General features: G+C 42.2%; 1 protein-coding gene across 2 annotated transcripts in view; it reads right to left on the reverse strand.

Moving 5' to 3' along the window:
- fam193a (family with sequence similarity 193 member A) overlaps nt 1-23,792 on the reverse strand; it is a 208,792-nt gene that overhangs the window by 49,768 nt on the left and 135,232 nt on the right. For both annotated transcript variants that reach the window (XM_063049561.1, XM_063049560.1), the window contains exons 4-8: nt 16,355-16,518; nt 11,805-11,972; nt 9,073-9,301; nt 8,360-8,484; nt 5,534-5,681 (exon numbers count right to left, since the gene is read on the reverse strand). In XM_063049561.1, the coding sequence (XP_062905631.1) occupies nt 5,534-5,681; nt 8,360-8,484; nt 9,073-9,301; nt 11,805-11,972; nt 16,355-16,518 (834 nt within the window). The remainder of the gene's footprint in view (nt 1-5,533; nt 5,682-8,359; nt 8,485-9,072; nt 9,302-11,804; nt 11,973-16,354; nt 16,519-23,792) is intronic.

Here is a 23,792-nt window from a genome sequence, read left to right on the forward strand (position 1 = left end):
GCATGGTAATTATGGGAAAAATTGAAGGGAAGAAAGCAAGAAGAAGACAATGACAAATGATGATGGAGACAGCAGCCAGAGAACTGGAAATAAATACCAATGAATTGATCTATTTGACCCGACACAGGAGTGTGTGGGCCAAGGCAGTCTAAGCTCAAACTGGGCATGGCATCTGATGATGATGATGTATGTTGATATATGAACTTTGAAGATTAGTTCTATTTCCTCTATTGCTCCCTTTTGAAAAAGGTTTAAAACCAATGTGCTAATGATTTCAACTCTGCCATGAATGGTCCCAAGCCTGGCTGTGGAAGGAGGGGGTAGCAACCCAGAGCTACAGAAACACCAGAGCTTCCTTTGACTTCATGCCTGGGAGTGGAAGAATCTGAAGAGAATGAGCTACGCCATCACAGGTAAAGCCCTCCCCCCATCATTGAGCACATCTACACGAAATGCTGTTGCAGGAAAGCAGCATCCATCATCAGTAATCCCCACCGCACAGGACATAGTCTCTTCTCACTGCTGCCATCAAGAAGGTGGTACAGAAGCCTCAGGACTCACACCACCAAGCTCAGGAACATTTATTACCCCTCCACCATCAGGCTCTTGAACCAAAGGAGATAACTTCACTTGCCCCCTCACTGAACCTTAATCTTCCCATAACCCTTCGGCTCACTTTCAAGGACTCTATCTCATGTTCTCAATATTAATTGCGTACTCATTTATTGTTTTTTTTTCTTTTGTAATTGCACACCAATTGAATGCCCAAATTGGTGTGGTCTTTCAATGATTCTGTTATAGTTATTATTCCATAGATTTATTGAAAATGCCCACAAGGAAATTAACCTCAGATTTGTATATGGTGACATATATGTACTTTGATAATAAATCTACTGAACTTTTGGGATAGTTTGAAATACAGCGCAGGACAGAGGACTCTGATGAGCTGGCATTGGCAGCCCGTGCCCCAATTGTGGTGATGGACTGAAGAGTGGTAGTTAATGATTTCACTGCACTTTCTGAAGTGTGGGGGAACCATCCTTTGTATTTTACTCTTCTTCCAGCAGATTACCCAGACACACATCTCAAAACACTTGCTGTGCACAATTTAAGCAGTATGTTTCACAGATTTTAATGGCAACTACACTTCAAAACTTAATTGGATATGATGCACTATAGTAGCCAGATGAAAAGTACAAAATACATGTTTATATATACATTTCTGCATTGAAACAGCCCCAAAAAATGTCATTAAATGACTTCAACTGTATTTAGAAACAGGACGGAAGAGATATTTTTACCATCAGAAAGAGCATTAAAGAGATAAAATTGGAGAATGTACTAAGTATTTTTCAGATCAGGCAGCATCTATGCAGAGAGAAACAATTAATGTTTCAGGCCGGTCAAACAAGTTCTGGCAAAAGGTCATCAATTGTGAACATCAACCTTCCTATTTTCTCTGAGCTGAAGCTTATTAATAAAAGTTATCACCAACCTGATGGATCATTAGGTCAAAGCATCTACTCTGTTCTATTTTCACTGGAGTAGTTATTATTAAAAATAAACAGATCACAAGAACTATTGAGTACTGAATCTAGATTTCAATCACAACTAAAATTATAGCACTGATATCACTCTGGTTTGTTTGATTGGTATTTTAAAAATCGTTGAATGGTTTAAATAAAATGAGATCTGTATTCTTTGTGAAAACGTCAAACGCAAGAGTTAGCATATATGAAAGAGTTGGAGACAAGAAGATGCAGATGCTGGATTCTACTATTGTTTTCCATTCTAAAAAATTGACTGCTCGGTTTTACTCAAGCCCTGTCTCAATCCATCTGCTTTACACCCCTTTCCTTCGCTCCAACTTCTAGTAATTACTCCCCTCTTCCCTCTGCCCATCACCTTCCTCTCATTCTCTTCCTCCTTCCCTTTCTCCCAGGGTCCACTCTCCTGTCCTACCAGATTCCTTCTTCAGCCCTTTACATTTTCCACCCATCACCTCCCACTTTTAACCTCACCCCCCCCCACCCACTCAACTGGTTTCATCTATCACCTGCCAGTTTGTAGCGCCCCCCCCAACCCCCCACCTTGTTATTCTGGCTTCTTCCCCTTTGGAGTCCTAATGAAGGATCAGTCCGAAACCTCGGATGTTAGTCGCTCTCCAGAGATGTGTGTTTGTGTGTGTGCATGCCTCTCTTCTTCCACCACCACAACCCCCAACCCCGCTTTCCAGCATCTGTAGAATCCGTGTTCATGAAACATTTGAGGTAACAACGTTAAAGTCAGAGGGGAAGCATTTAAAGGAAAAATATGTGAAGTAAGTTTTTATTTGAGATAAGAGTGGAAACTAACTGGAATGTGCTGTCAGGTGAGGTGAAACAGATACAAGACCAACATCTAAGAGGAGTTTATAGTCATAGTCATACTTTATTGATCCCGGGGGAAATTGCAGGCACAGCATAGAAAGATTAGTTTAGGTCAGGGGTCCCCAACCTTTTTTGCACCGCGGACCAGCCGACCGGGCGGGGGGTGGATGTTCAAGTAGGGTTAAACTCACCTCAACATGTCTTTTTACAGTTAGGGTTGCCAACTTTCTCACTCCCAAATAAGGGACAAAAGTAGCAGTCAAATCCCAGGACACTTTACCCCAGGAAAGACAACCATGACCATGAAGCCTTTTGTGGGCACCTGTGTGCACATGCGCGTATGTGCCGATTTTCCCCCCACAAATCGGTTTTGCCTTCATCTTCCCGACTATACTGTACATACATTATTTCTACTTTATATAGGCTGTGTATTTATCATATCATTCCTGTTTTTACTCTATGTTAGTGTTATTTTAGGTTTTATGTGATATTTGGTATGATTTGGTAGGTTATTTTTTGGGTCTGGGAACGCTCAAAAATTTTCCCCAGATAAATTAATGGTAATTGCTTCTTCGCTTTACGCCATTTCTGCACTAAAGGTTTCATAGGAACGCTCTACTTTAGCAGGGGAAATACGGGACAAGGGCAGCCCCATATGGGACAAACCAATTTAGCCCAATATACGGGACAAATACGGGACAGTTGGCAACCCTATGTTCAAGTTCAACAGTGCGTGACACGGAATAAGGAAAGATGCAGCTGACTCATATCGTTTCCTCACGGCCTGGTGGTTGGGGACCGCTGGTTTAGGTTGTCATCATGGTCAGCACAGAAATGATGGGCTGAAGGGCTTTTCTGTACTGTACTGTTGCATTACAAAAGCAGCACAATACTGAGCTCTAGTGGCACAATCCTTGTCATAAATAAGTAATCCTACCCATTAGGATAACTACCGTAAATTCCAGTGTATAAGCCGAGAATATGGCCTTAAATTTTGGTCCTAAAATTAGGGGGTTGGCTTATACAGAGGGTGCCAACTTCGTTAAAACGATTACACGGAAGACAGGTCGTATTTATTGGCTGTTTTTGAGTCAAATACAAAATACAAACGCTTATGAAATCTACACAAAAGATCTACAAAACACTCAGTTTCTCAATTTACTTGTACACACTGTTGTCATCAAATGTTCAGAGCTTGAAACTCTCACACTCTTCATTATATGACTCTCCGAAAGTCGCGTCCTATTCTTTGGCAGTCACCATATCATCCTAAGGATTCTGCTTCAACATCGTCATTTGCAGCTTTACTGGCTGCCAAACCTCCATCGTCTTCTTCCCAAAGCAAATGATCTTCAGTGCCATCCAAAGCATTGCTGATGCTGCACTTCTTGAAGGCCTTCACAATGCACTTGGCCTTCATTTCCTCCCACGATTGCGCTACCCACTCGCAAACTGCAGCTAGAGATGCTGCCCTCATATTTCCCGCTGGAGTGAATGACTGATTTCTGGACATCATCCATTCGTTCCACTGTCGATGCATGAATTCTTTGAATGGTTTGTTTAAACTCACATCTTGTGGCTGGAGCACGGACGTCAAACCACCGGGGATGACTGCAATGTCCGTATTTTCAGCTTTCAATGCTGCTTTTGTCTCACCTGACAAGTGCGCTTTGAACATGTCCCAGACAAGTAGCGACTTTTCCCTCCTGAAACCTTTGGGATGTCGACGCCACACCTCTTTAACCCACTTCATCCATCCAGCCGCGTTCTTGAATGTAAACAACAACATCCCGCTGGGATTTTTCTTTCTTTGGGAATGTTTTCCTCTTAAAAATCACCATCGGTGGTAGTTTGATCCCATCAGCCAAACACGTTAACACGACAGTAAAATGTTGCTTCTCTTGTCCAGTTGTTTTGACAAGGACTGTTTTCTCCCCTTTCTGATTGACAGTGCGATTGCCAGCAAAATCAAAGAACATTGGTGTCTCATCCACGTTACCAATCAGTGAGACCAGGTAAGAATCTGCCTTTCGATGCTTGATCACAAGTGATTGGAAGGCCGTAATCTTATTCTCAAGGTCACTCAGCAACTTCTGAGCAATCTTTGTTTTTTGTCTCAACACCAAGATCACGTCTATTCATAAATTGGGTGCACCAACTTAGCGCAGCTTTGAAATTTTCGTTGACCTCACGGTGTTTTTCAACCCCTTTCAACGCTTGAATTTGAATCATTTCTCTGGTAACAATGTATCCAGACAATGGCTGGTGATTCACCCACCCTAAAACTTTTTCTTCCAGTTCTGGCCACTGGCATGTTTTCCCGCAGTTTGCACATTTCGTCTTTGGCATTTCCCACAGCGTTTCCTCTGCCTTTCTCCACTCTCTCACTTGTTTCTCGTTTACACTTAACTTCTTAACAGCTGCAGAATTATTCGTTCCTTTAGCAAAATCAACAACCTTCAGCTTGAAGCCAGCATCATATCGCATTCGTTTTAATCTTTTGTACATGGTGGTCGCAAACGCAATACTGAGTACACGTAATAATCCCGCCACCCCGTGTTATGTTTTTAGCGATGGGCACTAAATGGTTTCCCAGGGGTTACATTTCAGAGGATTCTTTACCATTGGGAACCTAATCCAAAACTTCCCTCCCTGATTTACTTATTAAGAATTCGCTTATAACGCTCTACAATGTGTAGGCCTATTTTCTTAGCAGGTACTGGTTCACAAAATTTTCAGGTCCCGGATCCGGAAAAGCTGAGTACTGGCATCTTGTGAGATCTTGTGATCTTTTCTGGTTAAATCAAAAACCTCTATAAAAGGGGTCAGCTTATACAAAGGTAACATGAAAAGTCACTTTTTTAACCTTGAAGATGGGGGAGGGGGAAGGGGGGGTGTTGACTTATACTCCTAGTCGGCTTATACACTGGAATTTACTGTACCTTGTTTTAACACATTAACATAAAATTCAAGTTTCAGAGGAATTGCAAGCTAATTCATTACATTTGGACACATTGCTTGTTTAGCTCCACAGAGATCAAGTACATAACAGATGCTGTTACACTGTACCTCAGCTGACTGGGCTAAACAGGAATTGACACCACCTTATTTTGGTCGTTCTGAAAACTGAAGCAGCAAAGGTATTTCAATGAAGAAAGTCTCACCTGTTCATCCACATAATCATCTATTCGCTTTTGGCATTCCAACCACTCTGCTGCAACTCGTCTCATCTCTTGGTCCATCTGGAGGTATCGTTGTAGTAATGTACTATACATGTCCTCACTGTACGTATCGTGAGATGCCGTACCCAGCCTTAAAGGAGATCAATCAACACAAAGAACTTTAGTACCGTACATGACACAACTGCTCAAAAACAAAGGGCCCGCCCACTGTTTGCATCTAGTGGCAATGCCAACTCCTGGTGGGTACTCCAGAGACATTTTCCAACCAAATTGAAAGTAACACGATACTGACTACAAAGGCAATTCGCAGCTAGAGTTTAGTATCCTGTGCACAACGCAGGAGAAAATTGAAGTTGCAGACAATTGCAGGGTAAAAAGAGGAGCGTGGTAAGGGGAAAAAGAATTGGATGGCTCATTCCAAGAGCTAAAGTGAGCACGAAGAGCACTCATTCTCTTATGTCTGAAGGGTTATGATGAAATACGGACAATATTGAAGCATGGTGATTCTTTCCTCAAATGTACTCAAAAGTTGTGTTTAACATCTCATGAATTACATCAACATGTCTGTGGAGGAATACTGCTGACTGGCACTTTCCAGACCAAGTGGAGGTTCAAATCAAAACCATAAGGTGAACTGGAAGTCAGCAGGTAGGTGGATGGAACCCCAAGTCCGCAAATCTCTGCGAGTCTACTGGGGAAGTCAAAGGCCCAATACCTGCGAACCTACAAGTCAACTTGAGACTGGATGGCAGAGATAACCCCTCCTGGGGTTTTGTGTGCAGTGAGTGGGTGTGAAGGGAGGGACCAATGAGGCCTGTTTTGTTGTTGTTGCTCAGTATGTTCTGTTTTGTTTTTTTTGTTTTGTTTTGTGTGGTTTTGCGGAGTATTGTGGCCATGCTATATTGGCTCCAGAATGTACAGCAACACTTACGGGCTGTCCCCAGCACATCCTTGTATGTGTTGGTTTTTAAAACAAATTATATATTACAAATTCAAACAACAGGAATTCTGCAGATGCTAGAAATTCAAGCAACACATATCAAAGTTGCTGGTGAACACAGCAGGCCAGGCAGCATCTCTAGGAAGAGGTACAGTCGACGTTTCAGGCCGAGACCCTACGTCAGGACTAACTGAAGGAAGAGTTAAGTAAGAGATTTCAAATCTCCTACTAACTCTTCCTTCAGTTAGTTCTGACGAAGGGTCTCGGTCTGAAACGTCGACTGTACCTCTTCCTAGAGATGCTGCCTGGCCTGCTGCGTTCACCAGCAACTTTGATGTGTGTTGCACATATTACGAATTACTATGTTTTGATATACATCTGATAAATAAATCTGAATCTGCAGAAGTACATACTAAGGGACACACTGAAGCTTGGTGTAGCCACCACAAGGGTTCAGTGGGGAAGGACCACAGTATGGGGTTCTTCCATTACTGGACAGTCAGGGACTAGGTTCAGTGAGGAAGCCCCTCAATTATGGTAGTAGTGTGCAACCCCAGAGGACCATATGAGTTGGCAACAGTCCTATTCCCTGTTCCTATTTAACTATTTTCCCCCGGGATCAATAAAGTATGACTATGACTATTGGTTTTAAATATATGAAATAGGTGAGGAAGCCTGCAGACTTTATTTGTATCGCAAGACTAACCACAAGTCATGAAATCTAAGGACCCAGTCATTAAAGCTGCCCCCACCCTCCAGACACTTATTAAACTTTTAACTTTTCCTTTTCTCTCCCCAGAAACATAACTTTTTGAAAAACAGAACAAACTTCCCCTCTTCAGAAGTATATCTAATTATTTCTCATCTACAAATGTCAAAATCAAAGCAGGTCATAGAGCATCTGTTGGAAGAGGAACAATTAACTTTTCAGACTGAAAAATTAACAGATTCTCCTTCCACAAATGCTGCCTGACCAGCTGATCATTTCCAACATTTTGTCTTTGTTTCAGATTTCCAGCACTGGCTAGAAATACCTTCAAGGTAAGACAATAGAAAAACAGAAGGAAGTTTCTAATAAAAATGGTGCCTGACACAAATAGAATACAGCACAGAAACAGACCTTTCAGTCCAACAAGCCTGTGCCAAACTGTGATTCTGTTGAATCCCATTGACAAGCACCTGGACCTCCATACCCCTCCCTTACTTACCTTAAATGTTGCAATAGAACCCATATCCATCACATCGCTGGCAGCTCATTCCACACTTAAACCACCCTTTGAATGAGGTAGCACCTCCTCAGGTTCCCCTTAAGTGCCTCACCTTTCACCCTTAACCTATGACCTCCAGTTCTACCATCACTCAACCTCAGTGGAAAAAGCCTGCTTGCACTCAACTTATCTATACCCCTCATAATTTTGTATACCTCTATCAAATCTCCCCTCATCCTCCTATGTTCCATAGAATAAATTTCTAGCCTTTACCTACCCTTCAACTCAGGTCCTCAAGTCCCGTCAACATACTTCTAAATTTTCTCTGCACTCTTTCAATCTTAATGAAATCTCTTCTGTAGGTAGGTGACCAGAACTGCAGATAATACTCCAAATTTTCCCTTACCAAAGTCTTGTGCAATTTCAAAATAATATCGTAAATCCTCAGCTCAATACCAATGAATGAAACCCAATATGCCAAAAGCTCTCTCTACGACATTGTCTAATTGTGGTGCCACTTTCAAGGAATTATGCTGAATATTTAAGGGTGAGTTAAGGGTGAATATTTGTTGAATACAGATCCAAGATGAAAATATAGAGCAGAACAAAATAATGTATATACAAAATAATCACGTTCGAAGCCGGCAAAGGAAAGCTTACCGAAGTTGTGCTACTAGTGACGGTAGGTTACTTTGCAAAAGTGACTCAGAGAACACCAAGTTTTCAAATAGGTGCTTATTATGAAGTTCCCATGTCACTTGGAATTTCTTCAAATGTTCACTTTCCTGTCAAAGAAAACAAAGACGACATCCAGAATTACTGTGAAAGTTGCTTCCAAAGTGCAGTGGATTTGATCGCACAGGGATTTAAACACTGGTCTCCGGAAAGATGGCTCAAGTTCAGTTCTATTGACAAGGGGTGTATCAAAAATCCAAAAGGGCTCAAATAGCTTCAGTTCTGCCAGTACCAGGTTGAAAATACTTTTAATTTTTACTTAGGGACATAGCATGGTAACAGGCCTTCCCAGCTCAGCGAGCCCGTGCCACCCAATTACACCCAGGTGACAAATTAACCCACATATCTTTGGAATGTGGGAGGAAACCCATGCGGTCACGGGAGAACCTACACATTCTTTACAGACAGCAATGGGACCTGGGTTGCTGATGTTGGTAATAGCATTACACTAACCATTATGTACTATGCTTTCCCCCATTAAACTGCTACTTGGTCACTGTGGAGCAGGAATGTAATTCTCATCACATTCACACCATCAGCAGCACATCTGCTGGCTCAATTTGACCAACCGACCTTTCCCAGTATGTTAATGATAGTAAAAATATTTTTAACGGTAATGCCGTGATTCTGCAACTTACCAGCGTGATGAGGAAGGTGCTGATTGTGCGAGCAGCTTGACAGAGTGCACTGTATTCCTCCAACAGGAGTGAGATGAATTGATGAGCTTGTGGTGGGCCCTGCACCACATTTGTGACTTTGGATCCCATTGACAGATGTCGAAGCAAGCGTACCTTCATTTCTAGAACATACTCCCTAGCCTGTTGCTCCAAACGCTGGTATAGCTGATAGGGATCACGCTCACATAACCTAAGGCCAAGAAAATAAATGCATATGAACAGAACAATAAAGCACTGGATGACTCAGGCCATTCAGCCCATGATGTTGTGCTACTCGATGCCAATTTATAACAAATCTCCTCCTCCTGTGTATCATCCAAGTCTCTCCATGCAAACTCCACCAAACTGGCTGCTTCCACTACTGCCCCAGTAGCCCATTCCAGCACCAGAGAGTGTATACCACTCTCTGCATAAAAGAACAACTTTTCCTTCACATCACCTTTAAACTTACTCTTATAAGCTTAAAAGCACATTCTCATGTTAATCTACCCTGGGAAGAGATTCTGACCATTTACCTATGCTTCTCAATTTTAAAAAAAAACATCCAATCAGGTCTCTCCAAAGAGACCAAATTTATAAGCAACCAAATTTATCTAAACTTTTCTTATATTACAAGTCAACTTTTTTTAATCATTTAAAAATTACATTTGGTCTTTTGCATACAAATCATTAAGCCAACGCCAGTAACACAGGGGACTTTGGAAATAACATGCCATTTACTTAGACGCTGAACTTTCGGTTAAGATGGCGCCACTGAAGATGTGCAACAGCTAAGTGGTAGTTCGAAAGCAAAGGAAGCAAGCGAAGGCAAAGCGACACACACAAAAGTTGCTGGTGACCGCAGCAGGCCAGGCAGCATCTATAGAAAGAGGTGCAGTCGACGTTTCAGGCCGAGACCCTTCGTCAGGACTAACTGAAAGAAGAGATGATAAGAGATTTGAAAGTGGGAGGGGGAGGGGGAGATCTGAAATGATAGAAGACAGGAGGGGAGGGGTGGATCTAAGAGCTGGAAAGTTGATTGGCAAAAAGGATACAGGCTGGAGAAGGGAGAGGATCATAGGATGGGAATCCTGGAGAGAAAGCGAAGTGGGCAGGGGAGCCCAGAGTGTGGACAGCAGGCATGGAGTTATAGTGAGAGGGACAGAGGGAGAAAAAATATATACTAAATAAATAAGAGATGGGGTGGGAAGGGGAGGAGGGGCATTAACGGAAGTTAGAGAAGTCAATACTCATGCCATCAGGTTGGAGGCAACCCAGGCGGAATATAAGGTGTTGTTCCTCCAACCTGGGTGTGGCTTCATCTTGACAGCAGAGGAGGCTGTGGATAGACATGTCAGAATGGGAATGGGATGTGGAATTAAAATGTGTGGCCACTGGGAGATCTTGCTTTCTCTGGCAGACAGAGCGTAGGTGTTCAAAGGCAAAGCGAATTTGCAGCATGTGCCCCGCTGGTGCGCTGCAAAATTGACACGCTTGGAATTGGAGCCGTGCTGGTTGGAGTGAACAATTCGGAACATTGAACTTAACTTGGGTATGAGGATGGATCATTCTAAATGCCAAGCCGAATTTGGGGGGGTGGGGGGTCAAGAACAGCTCCTTCAACAGCAAAATCCAGGTCTGAAGTGAATAGATAGCTAGCATGTTCAAGGCCCAGAGTGACTTGCAGCAGCAAGGCCATGGTCCTAATGGGAGGTACAATCCACAATTTGGGCAATCTAACTACCGGCCCATATGAACTGGAAAGGCAGGGTGTCAGAAGTCAGGCAAAGTTAGATCGCTCGGGTCACCAAGACGATTTGAAGAGGTCAAGAACAGCTCCTTCGACAGCAAAATCTTGGCGGGTCCTGGGTCCAGGTGCAAGGTTCAGACAATTTAAACGCTGGCCCAAATAGTCTGGGGCTTCTCTCCCTGCAATGCTAAGTTAGCCTGTGAAACTGTGCTTTGTGTCTGTGAACTTTGCAGCGATATGTCCCACTAAATTGATGAACTGAATACTGTGGCTTTGGGCCTATTCCAGGGATTTGGATCTGAAGACAGTTTGGTTTGGAAGGCTGCTATTGTTGTTCGCTTCCACTGTTTATATGATTTGTTTTTTTTTCCTCCTCCTCTTTCTCTGTGGGCACGGGGGGGGGGTGCTGGTCTAATTTTTAAAAAACTGGGTTCTTTTGGGTTCTTTGCTTTGCGACTGCCTGTAAGCAAACAAATCTCAGGGTTGTATAATTTATACCTTCTTGATATTAAATACACTTTGAACAGGCCACACCCATGTAATCCAGAGTTAAATTCAGATGGATTTAGTCCAGAATTAAGGTAGCTCTAGTTCCACATACAGTAGCATTTTGCTGAATTAAGTGTTAGCACGAGAGTTAATACAGCTACCCATTCAAAACAGAGCTCACTAATGAGTAGCGGTACAAGACATCCATTGGCAGAACCTAAGTGTGAGGGGAATTGATATAAAAACACAAAAATGCTCATATTTGAAATAAAATTGTGAGATTTGGTACACGAGGGATAAAAGTTTTTTCCTACCTGCATTTAAAAGGTACCTGATTGACACCAAACCCGTGAGGATGTACAACAGATTAATTTGTTCAATACTAATAACTCTAGGTGCTGCACAAATGCCACTAAGTTTGCCACAAAATTTCATAAATTAAACATTTGATGAATTAGAATTGACAAGTTCTTACCTGTCTACTAATTCTTTCATTCCCTCCTTATCTGGAACCAGCGACTGGTCCTGATCGTCAGCCAGCGGCGTTCCAGCTTGTCGATAGATACATCGAACCATATAACGTACCTCCGACCAATAATGCTGAAGCTGCTGAGATTCCCGTTCATTCTCTGCTGATATTTCCCTGCAAAAGAATCAAGCGCATCTTAGACCACAAGACACAGGAGCATAAACAGGCCATATGGCCTATTAAGTCTGTTCCGTCATTCCATCATGGCTGATTTAATATCCACTTAACCCCATTAACCCCACGTGGGCATGTGGCCAAGTGGCTAAGGCATTGGACTAGCGACCTGAAGGTCGTGATTTCGAGCCCCAGCCGAGGGAACGAGTTGTGTCCTTGAGCAAGGCACTTAATCACACATTGCTCTGCAACGACACTGGTGCCAAGCTGTATGGGTCCTGGTGCCCTTCCCTTGGACAACATTGGTGTCGTGGAGAGGGGAGACTTGCAGCATGGGCAACTGCTGGTCTTCCATACAACCTTACCCAGGCCTGCACCCTGGAGAGTGAAGACTTTCCAGGCGCAAATCCACGGTCTCGCAAGACTAACGGATGCCTTTACTAACCCCATTATCCTCACCAACTTTGACACCCTGACTAATAAAGAACCGATCAACTTCCGCTTTAAATATACCCAATGACTTGGCCTCCATTGCTGTCTGTGGCAATGAATTCACCAGATTCACCACCTATGGCTGAAAAAATTCTTCGTCTCTATTCCGAATGGATGTCCCTTTATTCTCAAGCTGTGCCCTCTGGTCCTAGACTCTGTCACTATTGGAAACATGCTCGCTATGTCCATTCTATCTTGGACTTTCATTATTCAATAGGTTTCAATGAAATTCCACACCCCTCCTTCATTCTTCCAAACTCCAGCAAGTACTCGCCAGAGCCAACTTGATGGCGGAATAGATACAGAACAAAATAAGATCCTTCTACAAGCCCTTAAATGCAGCTCTTCTGACTCCCATTCTGAGGTACTGGCTCACCAAGTTAGAAGGTAATTTGGGAAAATCATCTGCTACAAGACTTTTTATCCCTTTGAATACGGAGAAAAACACACACCCGAGGTGTTAACCTAACTTAAAGATTTCACAAAGTGGAAAGGAAAAAAAAAGTACCTGCTGTGAAGGGAGAGGCAAAAGAATGGAAGCAAACATAGGAAATAGGAATAGACAACAGAATTCCATAAATCCACTCCACCATGGAGTATCCCATCTTGGCCTTGACCCCATATTTGGGCATGGTTAATACAGAGCAATGATAGGAGACACTCTTGAGACAATCAGCTCAAGTTCAGAACTGCTGCTTTCAAGAACGTCTTAGTGGAAGTGGAGAGAGACAGATCAGATGTCTGGTCAACAGTTTTGCTCAAAACTGAGCAGCACGTATTTCGGATTAACATTCAACACCTCCTAGTCAATCAGAACAAGTCCCCCTTCTTTATTCATGATCAACACACACTTCCTTTCCTTCCAGGTAAATATCTGCTCTCATCCACCACCACCATCCACTTTTCATCTTACTTCACATTCCTCTTACCTCTCTTCCCTCCCCAGGCAAATACTCACACTTGCCACCAACACTTACTGTCCAGGTTAACACCTGGTCTTTCCCCTCTGTCCCTTCTCCATTCTGGTCAATTGCCACATCTGCCCCTGACCCCAATATCTCTGCCCTTTGCCCAGGCCCTATGTTCCATCCCAATCCTCCAAGTCAACGACTCTCACATCCCCCAGTTTGACACCCACCACTCCAGATGAGATACTGCCAATTAACCCTGCACTCGAGACGAGGAGCTTCAGTTTTTACATTCACTATCCCAGCCCATCACATTTGACATTAACACTTGTCACTTCAAAATCTGCAACTCCAGATCAATAAATTCTTCAGCAACATTAACACAACAGCGACCTCACTATTTTGGTTCAACACAGACTAGATTAATATCTTAAGCCACTCAGATTACACACATAATGCTTCAGCACTTTTTAAAAATTTATCTTTTCCAAAAACAATGATGGAAAGGAAATACCTTGCTGAGATAAGACCTACCCCAATTCTATCATCAGCACACTGTATATTTGTATGTTCTACCAGCATGAAACATTAACACAGCAGTTGGTTTCTTGCTGACGCTCTCTGTGCACAAGAAGAAAACCTATTGTATTGAAGTATCATTATCTCCAAGGTCCCAAAAGCAATAGGCAATTCTCATGTATTTTTTCTCCTTCGCCTTCACTTAATATTCTCCACAAAACTTCAGTGCAGTGGCTTGTGCTGGCAGTAATACAGGAAAGGGCGCACATCAAGTAAAGCAGCACTATTTGGCCATTTGCTGACAAATACTTCATTTTATTTAGCGATACAGCGCAGAGTGGACCTTTCCAGTCGTTCAAGCCACGCTGTCCCAGCAACCCTGACAAACCCAATTAGCCCTAACCCAATTGTGGAACAAATTACAATGATTAATTAACCTACCTGGTACATCTTCAGACTGTGGGAGAAAACTGGAGCACCCAGGGAAAACCCACGCGTTCCCCAGGGAGGGCATGAAGACGACATAGAGATGCGACCGGAACTGAATTCTGAACTCTGGAAGTTTGATCTTGTTAACAATGTCTTGCTAACCCTACGCTACTGTGGGTTAATAACTTGTGTTTATGAAATTAACCCATCATTAATGGGGCAGAACAGTAGCGTAGCATGACCACGTGGGTTTCCTCTTGGTACTCCAGTTTCTTCCCTCATTCCAAAGATGCATGGGTTAGCAGGTTAATTGATCACATGGGTGCAAATGGGCCAAACAGGCTCATTGGGCCGGAAGAGCCTGTGACTGTGCTAAGGAGAAAAGGTAGATTTTCAGGGAAATATTTTTCCAACAATTGGGCAGATTCAGCTGGCTTTCTCACCATCAAGGAGGTAAATCAAGACTGCTAAGAACGCTAAGATTTTCAAATTATTCCTTAAACCAAATTTAGGGGCAAAAGAGGAATTATAGGGAACACACACAAGATGCTAGAGGAACTCAGCAGGCCAGGCAATATCAATGGAAAACAGTATAGTCAACATTTCAGGCTGAAACCCTTCAGCAGGTCTGGGCCCGGAATGTCGACTGTTTACTCTTTTTCCATCGATTCTGCCTGGCCTGCTGAATTCCTCCAGCATTTTCAAATCAAATCAAGTTTAATTATCATTCAAACCATACATAAACACATCTGAATGAGACAGTATTCCTCTGGGGAAACGGTGCAAAACATTCAAAAACAAAAGTGAGTAACAAATTCAAAGGTACATATTCACTGACAAAAATTACACATATTTTGTCCAGGACCCTGAGTGAAAATAACCGGCAATTGATGGTGCAGGTGCACACATTCCAGCCTGTTATTCCAATGTTCAAACAAGGGAGGGCAGTACCAACGGGCAAGGGCAGGCCCCAGCCGAGCTCAACCACGCTGTAATGCTTCCACAGCTCTCACCAGGTCTGCAGCAGCAGGCAAATCTAAGGCTACACAGCTCCCATGTCCACTGCTCCTCCACCAGACAAGGGTAACAGGCCTGCAGCAACTTACATTATCACTATCCAACAGAACCTTGTGATTGCAAGTGAAATGTCCGAGACAATCTCCCAGGATTATGCTGCACCATCTCCAATGCTACCAAGTAGCGGACAGCAACACGGACTTCAGCCAAGTCAGCTCCTCTGAATCCAAACCGGTTCCTCTAACACCTCAGCCAATTCCTTCTCCACCATTCCAGCCTTGGCCAACTCTCCCACCATCACCAGTACAGCGACTCCAATCAACAAACAACTCACTAATGGAGTAGCCCTGCAGTACCCGATGTTCTTGAAGTAGAGTTGTGTTTGGATCGTAAAAACAAATTTTATATAGGAAAAAAGCACCTTTGGTTGGCCCTCAAGAGGCCACAGCGTTCACACACGTCACCATTTTACTGGAAGTCTTACTTGGATTTCTGGTTTTTGCAGATTTTTTTTTGTGTTTGAGGAATTGTAAGGATTTAGTCTAGATCTAATTCAGACAAACTTCTTACCAAATCCACCATCACATGACCCATAAAGATTGGATTAGAAAAGTGTCTTGTTTGCTTCATCATTTCTGGTTAAAGAAAACTACTACACTAGACTCAAAAAAATGTTCAGTAGTTTAAAAACAGTGACGTTTCTTGCATGCAAAGGCCATCGAAAATAGTTACTTCATTTACTAGAGTTTTTAATTTTCTGAATTCACTGAAGCATAATTTTATTGTAAGTGTGAAGAAAGGGATTAGTGATGCACTGACATCCATATCAAACTACAAAACTTCAACTACAACACATCACACAGGTAAAAATATTTCTCTGAATAACCTAAGGCAACTGCCTCTCAGTGCCTTGCTGAAGAAACTATTTTTCGCGTCTGAATCTTTCAGAGTGAAAGCACATCATCTGATAGTATGGGAGAGAATATTTTCCCTTGAATAATCTTGACAACCACTTACCTTCGCTCATTGCATGCTTCACAGTTGCAAGCAATTTCTGAAGCTGCAGGGGCATTGACATCTGTACCAGGTACAGACTGAGCTCCGACAGCCAGTCTTCCACCTATTGAGTCCTGGGGTGCTCCATTGTTAGCCATTGGCATATGCAATAGGAAGTCTTGATTCTACACCCACAGAGAGGAAAAAAAAACAATTAAAATAGACTCAGTTTTTCAATAATGACAAACTTATAAAAATTTGGAGTAACTCAGCAAGTCAGGCAGCATCAATGGAGCAGAATAAACAGCCAACGTTTTGGGCAGACTCACCAGGACCTTGAAGGTCCTGAGCCCAAAGCGTCGACTATTTATTTCTCTCCATGGATGCTGCCTGGCCTGCTGAGTTTCTCCAGCATTTTGTGTGTTGTTTAGGATTTCCAGCATCTGCAGAATCTCTTGTGTTAATATAACAATGCTTATAAACGATTAGCAAAGCTCTTGACAAAATCCCTCATGGCAGGTGAATTCAGAAGATCAAAGCACACGGGATTTATGAAGACTTTAAAATTGGCCTGGCCACAGAAGATAGTGGAGGAGGGGAGTTATTCTGACTGAAGACCTGTGACCAGCAATGATTCTTGTGGAACAATGCTGGACCATCTGCTATTCATTTCATATTATATAAATGATTTGGAGGAAAGTTTAGGTGGACTGATTACTAAGTGTGCAGGCAACACAAAAAAATTAGTAGAGGAATTGCAGACACACCCAGCCCTAAGACACTGGGCAACATCATTTGATTCCTAACAATTAGTTTGTTGATCATTCCAGAATGTTTCTCTGGTGCTTCCTGTTCTCTCCCCTCTCCCTTCCCCTTTTCCCAACCATGATTCCGCTCTCCGACAACATTAGAGACTCATCAGAATCAGGTTCACCATCATTCATATACATCATGAAATTTGTTTTTATTTGCAGCAGCAGTACAGTATAATACATTAAATTATTATAATGCTGTACAAAAGTCTTAGGCACTCCAGCTACATATATATACCTAAGACTTTTGCACAATACTGTATGAGGCATTCTACCTACCCACAGACAGGCAGGTAGGCACTTAAATCACAATGCCGGGGAGAAGGTAGAAGCAGATATAGCAATGCTTAGCAGGGAATTAGATGAACACATGAACAGCTAAGGAAAGGAAAGATATAGACAATGTGCAGATGGGTGTTCTGTTCAAGGTTTTATTGAGGCGAAGGGCTGCAGATTTAAACTAGACTGAGAATCTGTTTTGCACTGATTATGAATGGGATAAATAATGAGAAGCCATTGGATTGAGTGCATCTGAATTTTCCCAAAAAATTCAGCAAACTGCCATTGAATCATGAGTGAGTTCTTGGGTGAGTTTGTATCAAATCAGGCCAGATTGAGAGTTGGCTAACAGAGTGTGGTTGGAATATTTCTTGTGGGTTTGGAAGGTCAACCACTTGGCTGGCCTGAAGATCACATTTGGTTATCAATGTTAATCATATCATTTACATGACAAGACAGCTGACTGTATTGACAGTATAAAGCTGGAAAATAAAAGGGTGAGGTAGAGTCAAAAAAGATACAGAAATGATAGAAATGTTGAGTGAGCGATTAAAATGGCAGATAACAGGGGGATTTGAAGAGTCACAGGAAGGAAGAAGAGAACACTGTTGAAAACTACGACTAAAGTACTGTGTTCTGTTCTGTTGATTTTGTTCCTTTGATAAAGTTTAATGATTTAAAAAGGGTTTAAATTTATAAAAAGACTTGTTTGATCAATTTGTGGAAGGGAAGGCAGTGATTGAGTAGGAATAGCCTGGGAATTTAAGAGATTTGGGAGTTGATGATTTAGCAGGTGAAACCCGAGTGGCAACTTCTCCATGCTGGTAAATTTGGAACAAGACATCATAATCCAGGATCATAGGATGACAAATAAAGCTGTTGAAAAATTGCTTCTAACAGCATGCAGAGTGCCTTTGGAATCTGAGATACCAAAGTGTTGGGATGGACTGTAGTTTTCTGATGGACTCTACGATCAAGGTCTTGGGGGGCTTTGCTATTGCTTGCATGGTGGGTGGGTGGGGGTTTGGTGTTTTTGCTGGCGCAAGTGGGAGGAGGGGCAATGTTTCTGCTGCTGCTTGTGCATGGGAGGGGGGGCTTTGGGTTCTAATGTTTCTGGCATTTATTCTTTGGGTTTTTTTTATTTTGTGGATGAATGCGAAGAGCAAGACTTTCAGGTTGTATATCGTTTAAATTGTCTGATATTATATTGAACCACTGTAATTTAAGACAAAGTTATATGGGGCACTGAAGGCTCAGTTATACGCTCACATTGACAGATTTAAAAAATCCAAAACTGAAAAAAAGTTGAGCTTCATCACTGATAACTCAGATTGCAACAGAATTCACAGGAGGACAACCACAATGAGTTATTTGACTAAACACAAGAGATTCTGCAAATGCTCTTGAGGAACACACACACAAACTGATGGAGGAACTCAGCAGGTCAGGTACCATCTATATAGAGAGTTTTGGGCCGAGACCCTTCATCAGGACTGGATTGCAGCCCTCCATTGGTTGGGGTCGACCATGGATGTTGCGTCCCAGCTGTCAATAGGATATGCAAGCCAGAGCAGTACGATATTAAGGGCAAGCTCCTCATCTCCACACTGCTGATGAATCCAAAGGGACGGCATAGACTGATACAGTTTGACACTAGCGGCATCTCAGGAGTTGCTAGTCAATGTGGAACACAATGTAGGACTGCATTAGGCACATCAGTTATGTCAAACAACAATGATCCAGTGGTCTGAGTTGTACAGCATAGCCAAAGGTGTTTCAACCTGAACCTGGTCAAGCTAACCAACAACAATGACTCATCTGCCCACATTAGGTCCGATCCTTTCCAATCCAAGTACCTACCCAAATGCCTTTTGGACATTGTAACTGTAATTACCTCAATTACTTCCTCTGGGAACTTGTTCCAGATAATCATGATCACTCTGTGGACAAACAAACCATTCAGTTCTCCTTTAAATTGTTCCCCTCTCATCTTAGATCAGTATCCTGCAGTTCTGGACTCCTCAGCGTGGGAAAATCAATGATTCTCAATTTTATAAATCTCCAGTGAGAATAAATCCAGCCTATCCATTGCTCCTTATACTCCATTCCAGGCATCACTCTGGTGAACCTCTTATGCATACTCTGTAATGCAACCACATTAGAACTGTACACTATATTCCAAATGCATATCTAATCAAGGCCATGTACTGCTGCCGCATGACAGTCCAACTCTTGTCTTCAATGCATCCACTTTTGGAGGTAAGCATACCAAATCTTTTCTTCACTGCCCTATCCACCAGAGTCAGGATGAGAATCAAGTTTCATATCACTAGCAAATGTCATGAAATTTGTTGTTTTGTGATAACAGTACAGTGCAATACATAAAAACAATGCTAAAAATTACAAGAAATAGTCAATTCAAGTTTAATTGTCATTCAACCATACACAAAGCATTACTCCAGGGCCAAGTTGCAAAACTTTGTACAAAGTCACATGGCACAAGGCATGTATAAGAAAGCAAGCGTATAAGATATGCAAATATAAAAATTAAATGATACAAGTTGAGCAAACAGCGCAAAAAAATAGTGAGGGAGTATTGATGTGTTCACGGACTGATCAGAAATCTGATGGCCTAAAATGCTGATCATGTCTCTTCAGGCTCCTGTACCTGCTCCCTGATGGTAGCAATGAGAAAAGGAGATGTTCTGGGTAATGGCATCTTTAATGATGGATGTTGCCTTTTTGAGGCATCGCCATATTATGTTCAGGGACCTGGCCCCTGTTTGTATTTGACATCGCAAAATGCATTACCTCACACTTGTCTGGATTAAATTCCATCTGCTACGCCTGTGAACGACTTTCCGACTGATCCGCGTTGCTCTGTATCATTTCACATCTTTCACTCTCTACTTCACTGTATGTCATCGGGTAACTAACAACATCGCCTACATTCTCATTCGTCATCTATAGAAAATCAATGTTCCCAGCATCAATCTCTGCAGTACAATGATGGTATATACCATATATTTGAGACCCTCAAATGAATGCTGGTGAGATGGGAAAACAAGGTACAACGTGAGGAACAAAAGTACACAAATGGGTAGGGCCAATGACAACACAAGGACCATATTTCTCATGAGAACCACAGGCATCATTATCTCAGGGATTTATGGAGGACATGCGTTTTAGATCATAAGATTACAACAGAAAGGATCTGAACCGAACAGACCTGTTTTTTTTTACCAACAAAGCAATTCAGCAGCAGACAGATGTGGGAGCATACTTCCCTTATATGAAAGCAAGACTTTGCAAGGAAATACTCTTATGAAGAAAGAACACAAAACAAAACAATTATGAAAGCAATTTTTGCATAAATTTGTTCAGTTAACAAATTTACATTCAGATTACAGAACACTTAAATTTGAGAGAACTTGCACCATAATACCATCTCAGAAAATGCCAAGGCACTCCAGTAACAAAGAAGCAATGAAATGCAGCAATGTTAGGAAACTAGATAGATAGCAATGAACTAGTATAACAAGAGTACTGTATGTGGTCTGAGAGATGGCACAAGTTGGAAGAGGAAATCTGGAAAAAAAAAGCTGGGATGATGAAGTTTCCTTGAATAAGGAATTGAGCACGGACAAGGAAGAAGAATTGAGCTCCAATCAAGTTTGGAGCATTTAAGGAAGGGCAAGGCAGAGGGAGAGGTGCTGAAGTCTTTGACCTGAAACATGACAGATACCTGCTGAATGTTTACAGCATTTTCTGCTTCAACAAGTGAAATTAAGTGACTAACAGAAGATAAACAGCAGACAACTCATACACCATATCCATAAACAGAACAGTGCAGCACAGTATGGGCCATTCAGCCCTTATTATGCAAGCCTTTCAGAAGCATCATCAATCTAATCCTCATCTCTTACACAGTCCATAAACATTTTTTTTTGCATCCACCTGCCTATCCAGGAGTCTCTTCAATGTCTCTAAACAGTAATGTGAAAAGTAATCACATTGCTATTTTACTATTGCTGGCTTATGGATGGCGTGCCAGAGAACTCCCCCTGCATCAACCCAATGGGTTCTATTAACAATAAATATTTATCTTACTTCTACTGTTTTGCACCTAGATTTGGCATAGTTTTAGAATCAGCTTTAAGACATTTGGAGAAGATGGTAGTAAAATTAGATGAAAATGCATCTCTGAAAATAGCATAAGTGGGGCAATTGAAGAAAATGAATTCTGTATCCAGCCTGGGCCCTATGCAGAGTCTCAACCCAAAACATCAGCGATTCCTTTCTACCCAAAGAAACTGACAAACCTGCTGAGTTCCTCCTGCAGTTTAATTTTTTGGTCATTTACGGAACCTGATATACACTCAGTAGCCACTTAGCAAGTACACCTGCTTGCTAATGCAAACTAGACAATGGGGTGACCTGTTGGGGCACCCTTTGAGAGAAGGGTAGTGCAGTCTGATGTGACCAGAATGAACATTAAATTTTCCTGAATGCTATTAGTATCGCTTTGCTTTGGAAACTGAAGTAGAAAACCTCAGTTTATTAAAGAAGAATGGTACGTAGCAAAGCAAATATAGCTGCTTCTCATTCAACTAAGGACAGTTTTGATGGCATTATTTCTGGTTTAACTGTCACCCTTCTGGAGACATGCAGCCCTTCATCCCCCGTCTCTTCATCTCTTCTGCTGTTTGTTGTTTGTCTCTGATCCTGGAGATGTGCATGCCTCTCCTCCTCTGTCTCTTCTTCTCTCATCTTTTTTTGTCCTGACTCTTTGATATTGGAGTCATGTGGCCCTGGCCTCATCTGATTCTTGTTCTCTCCCTCTCCTTGCCGCTTCCTGACAATGTTTGGCGTCACCTCTTGACCATAATGTCCCCCTTCCCTTTCCACGCGGCATAATTAGGTTTGCATAATTAGGCTGACCATTGTTTTACCCTAATGCTGATTAGGGAAGACACGAAGTAGTAACGCCAAAGGATGCTGATTATTCTTGATGATGTGGTTGGTGCTCTCCTAAATGGACGTGATACAGTCACTGCTCTTTTGACTGCAGCAAAGGGTTTTATGGGTGTCTCGAAGTATGTCATTACAATAAGATTTAATTATCTCCTATTGATGGGTGGCAGTTAGATCTGTCCCAATCCTGCACATGCTGATGGTGATTAGCAGAAAGTGACCCCTCGAAATAGAACTGCCCTGCCCCTTTGCTGCGGAAGGTGTCGCTGCTGAGACTGGCCATGTGGATGCGTCAGGCCCGATTTTCATGATGGCCGATCGGGTCTCGGGTTAAAAGGGAGCCTGTTTATTTTGGTGAATGAACAATTTTATACAAATATATAACCCTGAACTTTGCCTGCATTCTGTAAGTTAGCACATTTTAATTCGATTCAACCAAAAAAAGTGCTGCTGTAATGCACCGCTTGCGCTAATTGGAGATCACAAACAGACAGACAGAGCATGAGAGTTTTAGTAGTATATAGATATCTAATTGTGCCACAGCAACACAATACATAAAAGTATGCAGACATGGTTAAGAGATTCATTTGTTGTTCAGAACAAACATCAGAATGGAGAAGAAATTTGATTGAAGCGACTTTGACTGGAATGATTGTTGGTGACAGATAGTGTGGCTTGATCATCTCAGAAAATGTTGATCTCCTGAGATTTTCTACACTCAATAATCTTGAGTTTACAAAGAATGGTGCAAAAAAGGCAACTCTGGGTAAAATGAGGAGGTCAGAGGAGAATGGCCAGACTGGTTCAAGCTGACAGGAAAGCATCAATAACTCAAAATAATCATGCAACAATAATGGTATGCAGAAGAACATCTCTGCACATGCAACATGTCAAACCTTCAAGTAGGTGGGCTACAGCAGGAGACTGCACCTGGATCCACACCTGTACCAAATAAAGTGATCACCGAGTTTGTTCTTTTTAAAAAAGAGTGATAGATGCTTGTAATGAGCGGCCGGATGTAGTGCTGGAAGGAAGTATGATGGTGGCATTCAAGGAGCTTTTAGAAAGCCATGTGAAGGGAATGGAGAGATGAATCATGTATAGGCAGAACAGATTTAGTTTAATTTGGTATTGTGTTTGGCACAGACATTATGGGCTGAAGGGCCTACTCCTGTGCTGTACCCTTACTTTTCAATGTTCTAATACCGCGAGCAACCCTCCATTCAAATCACTGCTTCAGCAAAGTTCTGATATTGTTAGTCACTGTTCACAAAAATTACAAACTCTACATTCTCTCAGATACTGATTTTTCAATGCCAAGAGTACAACCGGTACTAGCAGGGAGGAGGCTATGGACGGCACGCATCCGATGGGCCAAAGGGCTCGTTTCCATA

The sequence above is a fragment of the Mobula hypostoma genome, chromosome 5 (genome assembly GCF_963921235.1).
Source record: "Mobula hypostoma chromosome 5, sMobHyp1.1, whole genome shotgun sequence".
NCBI lineage: Eukaryota > Metazoa > Chordata > Chondrichthyes > Myliobatiformes > Myliobatidae > Mobula > Mobula hypostoma.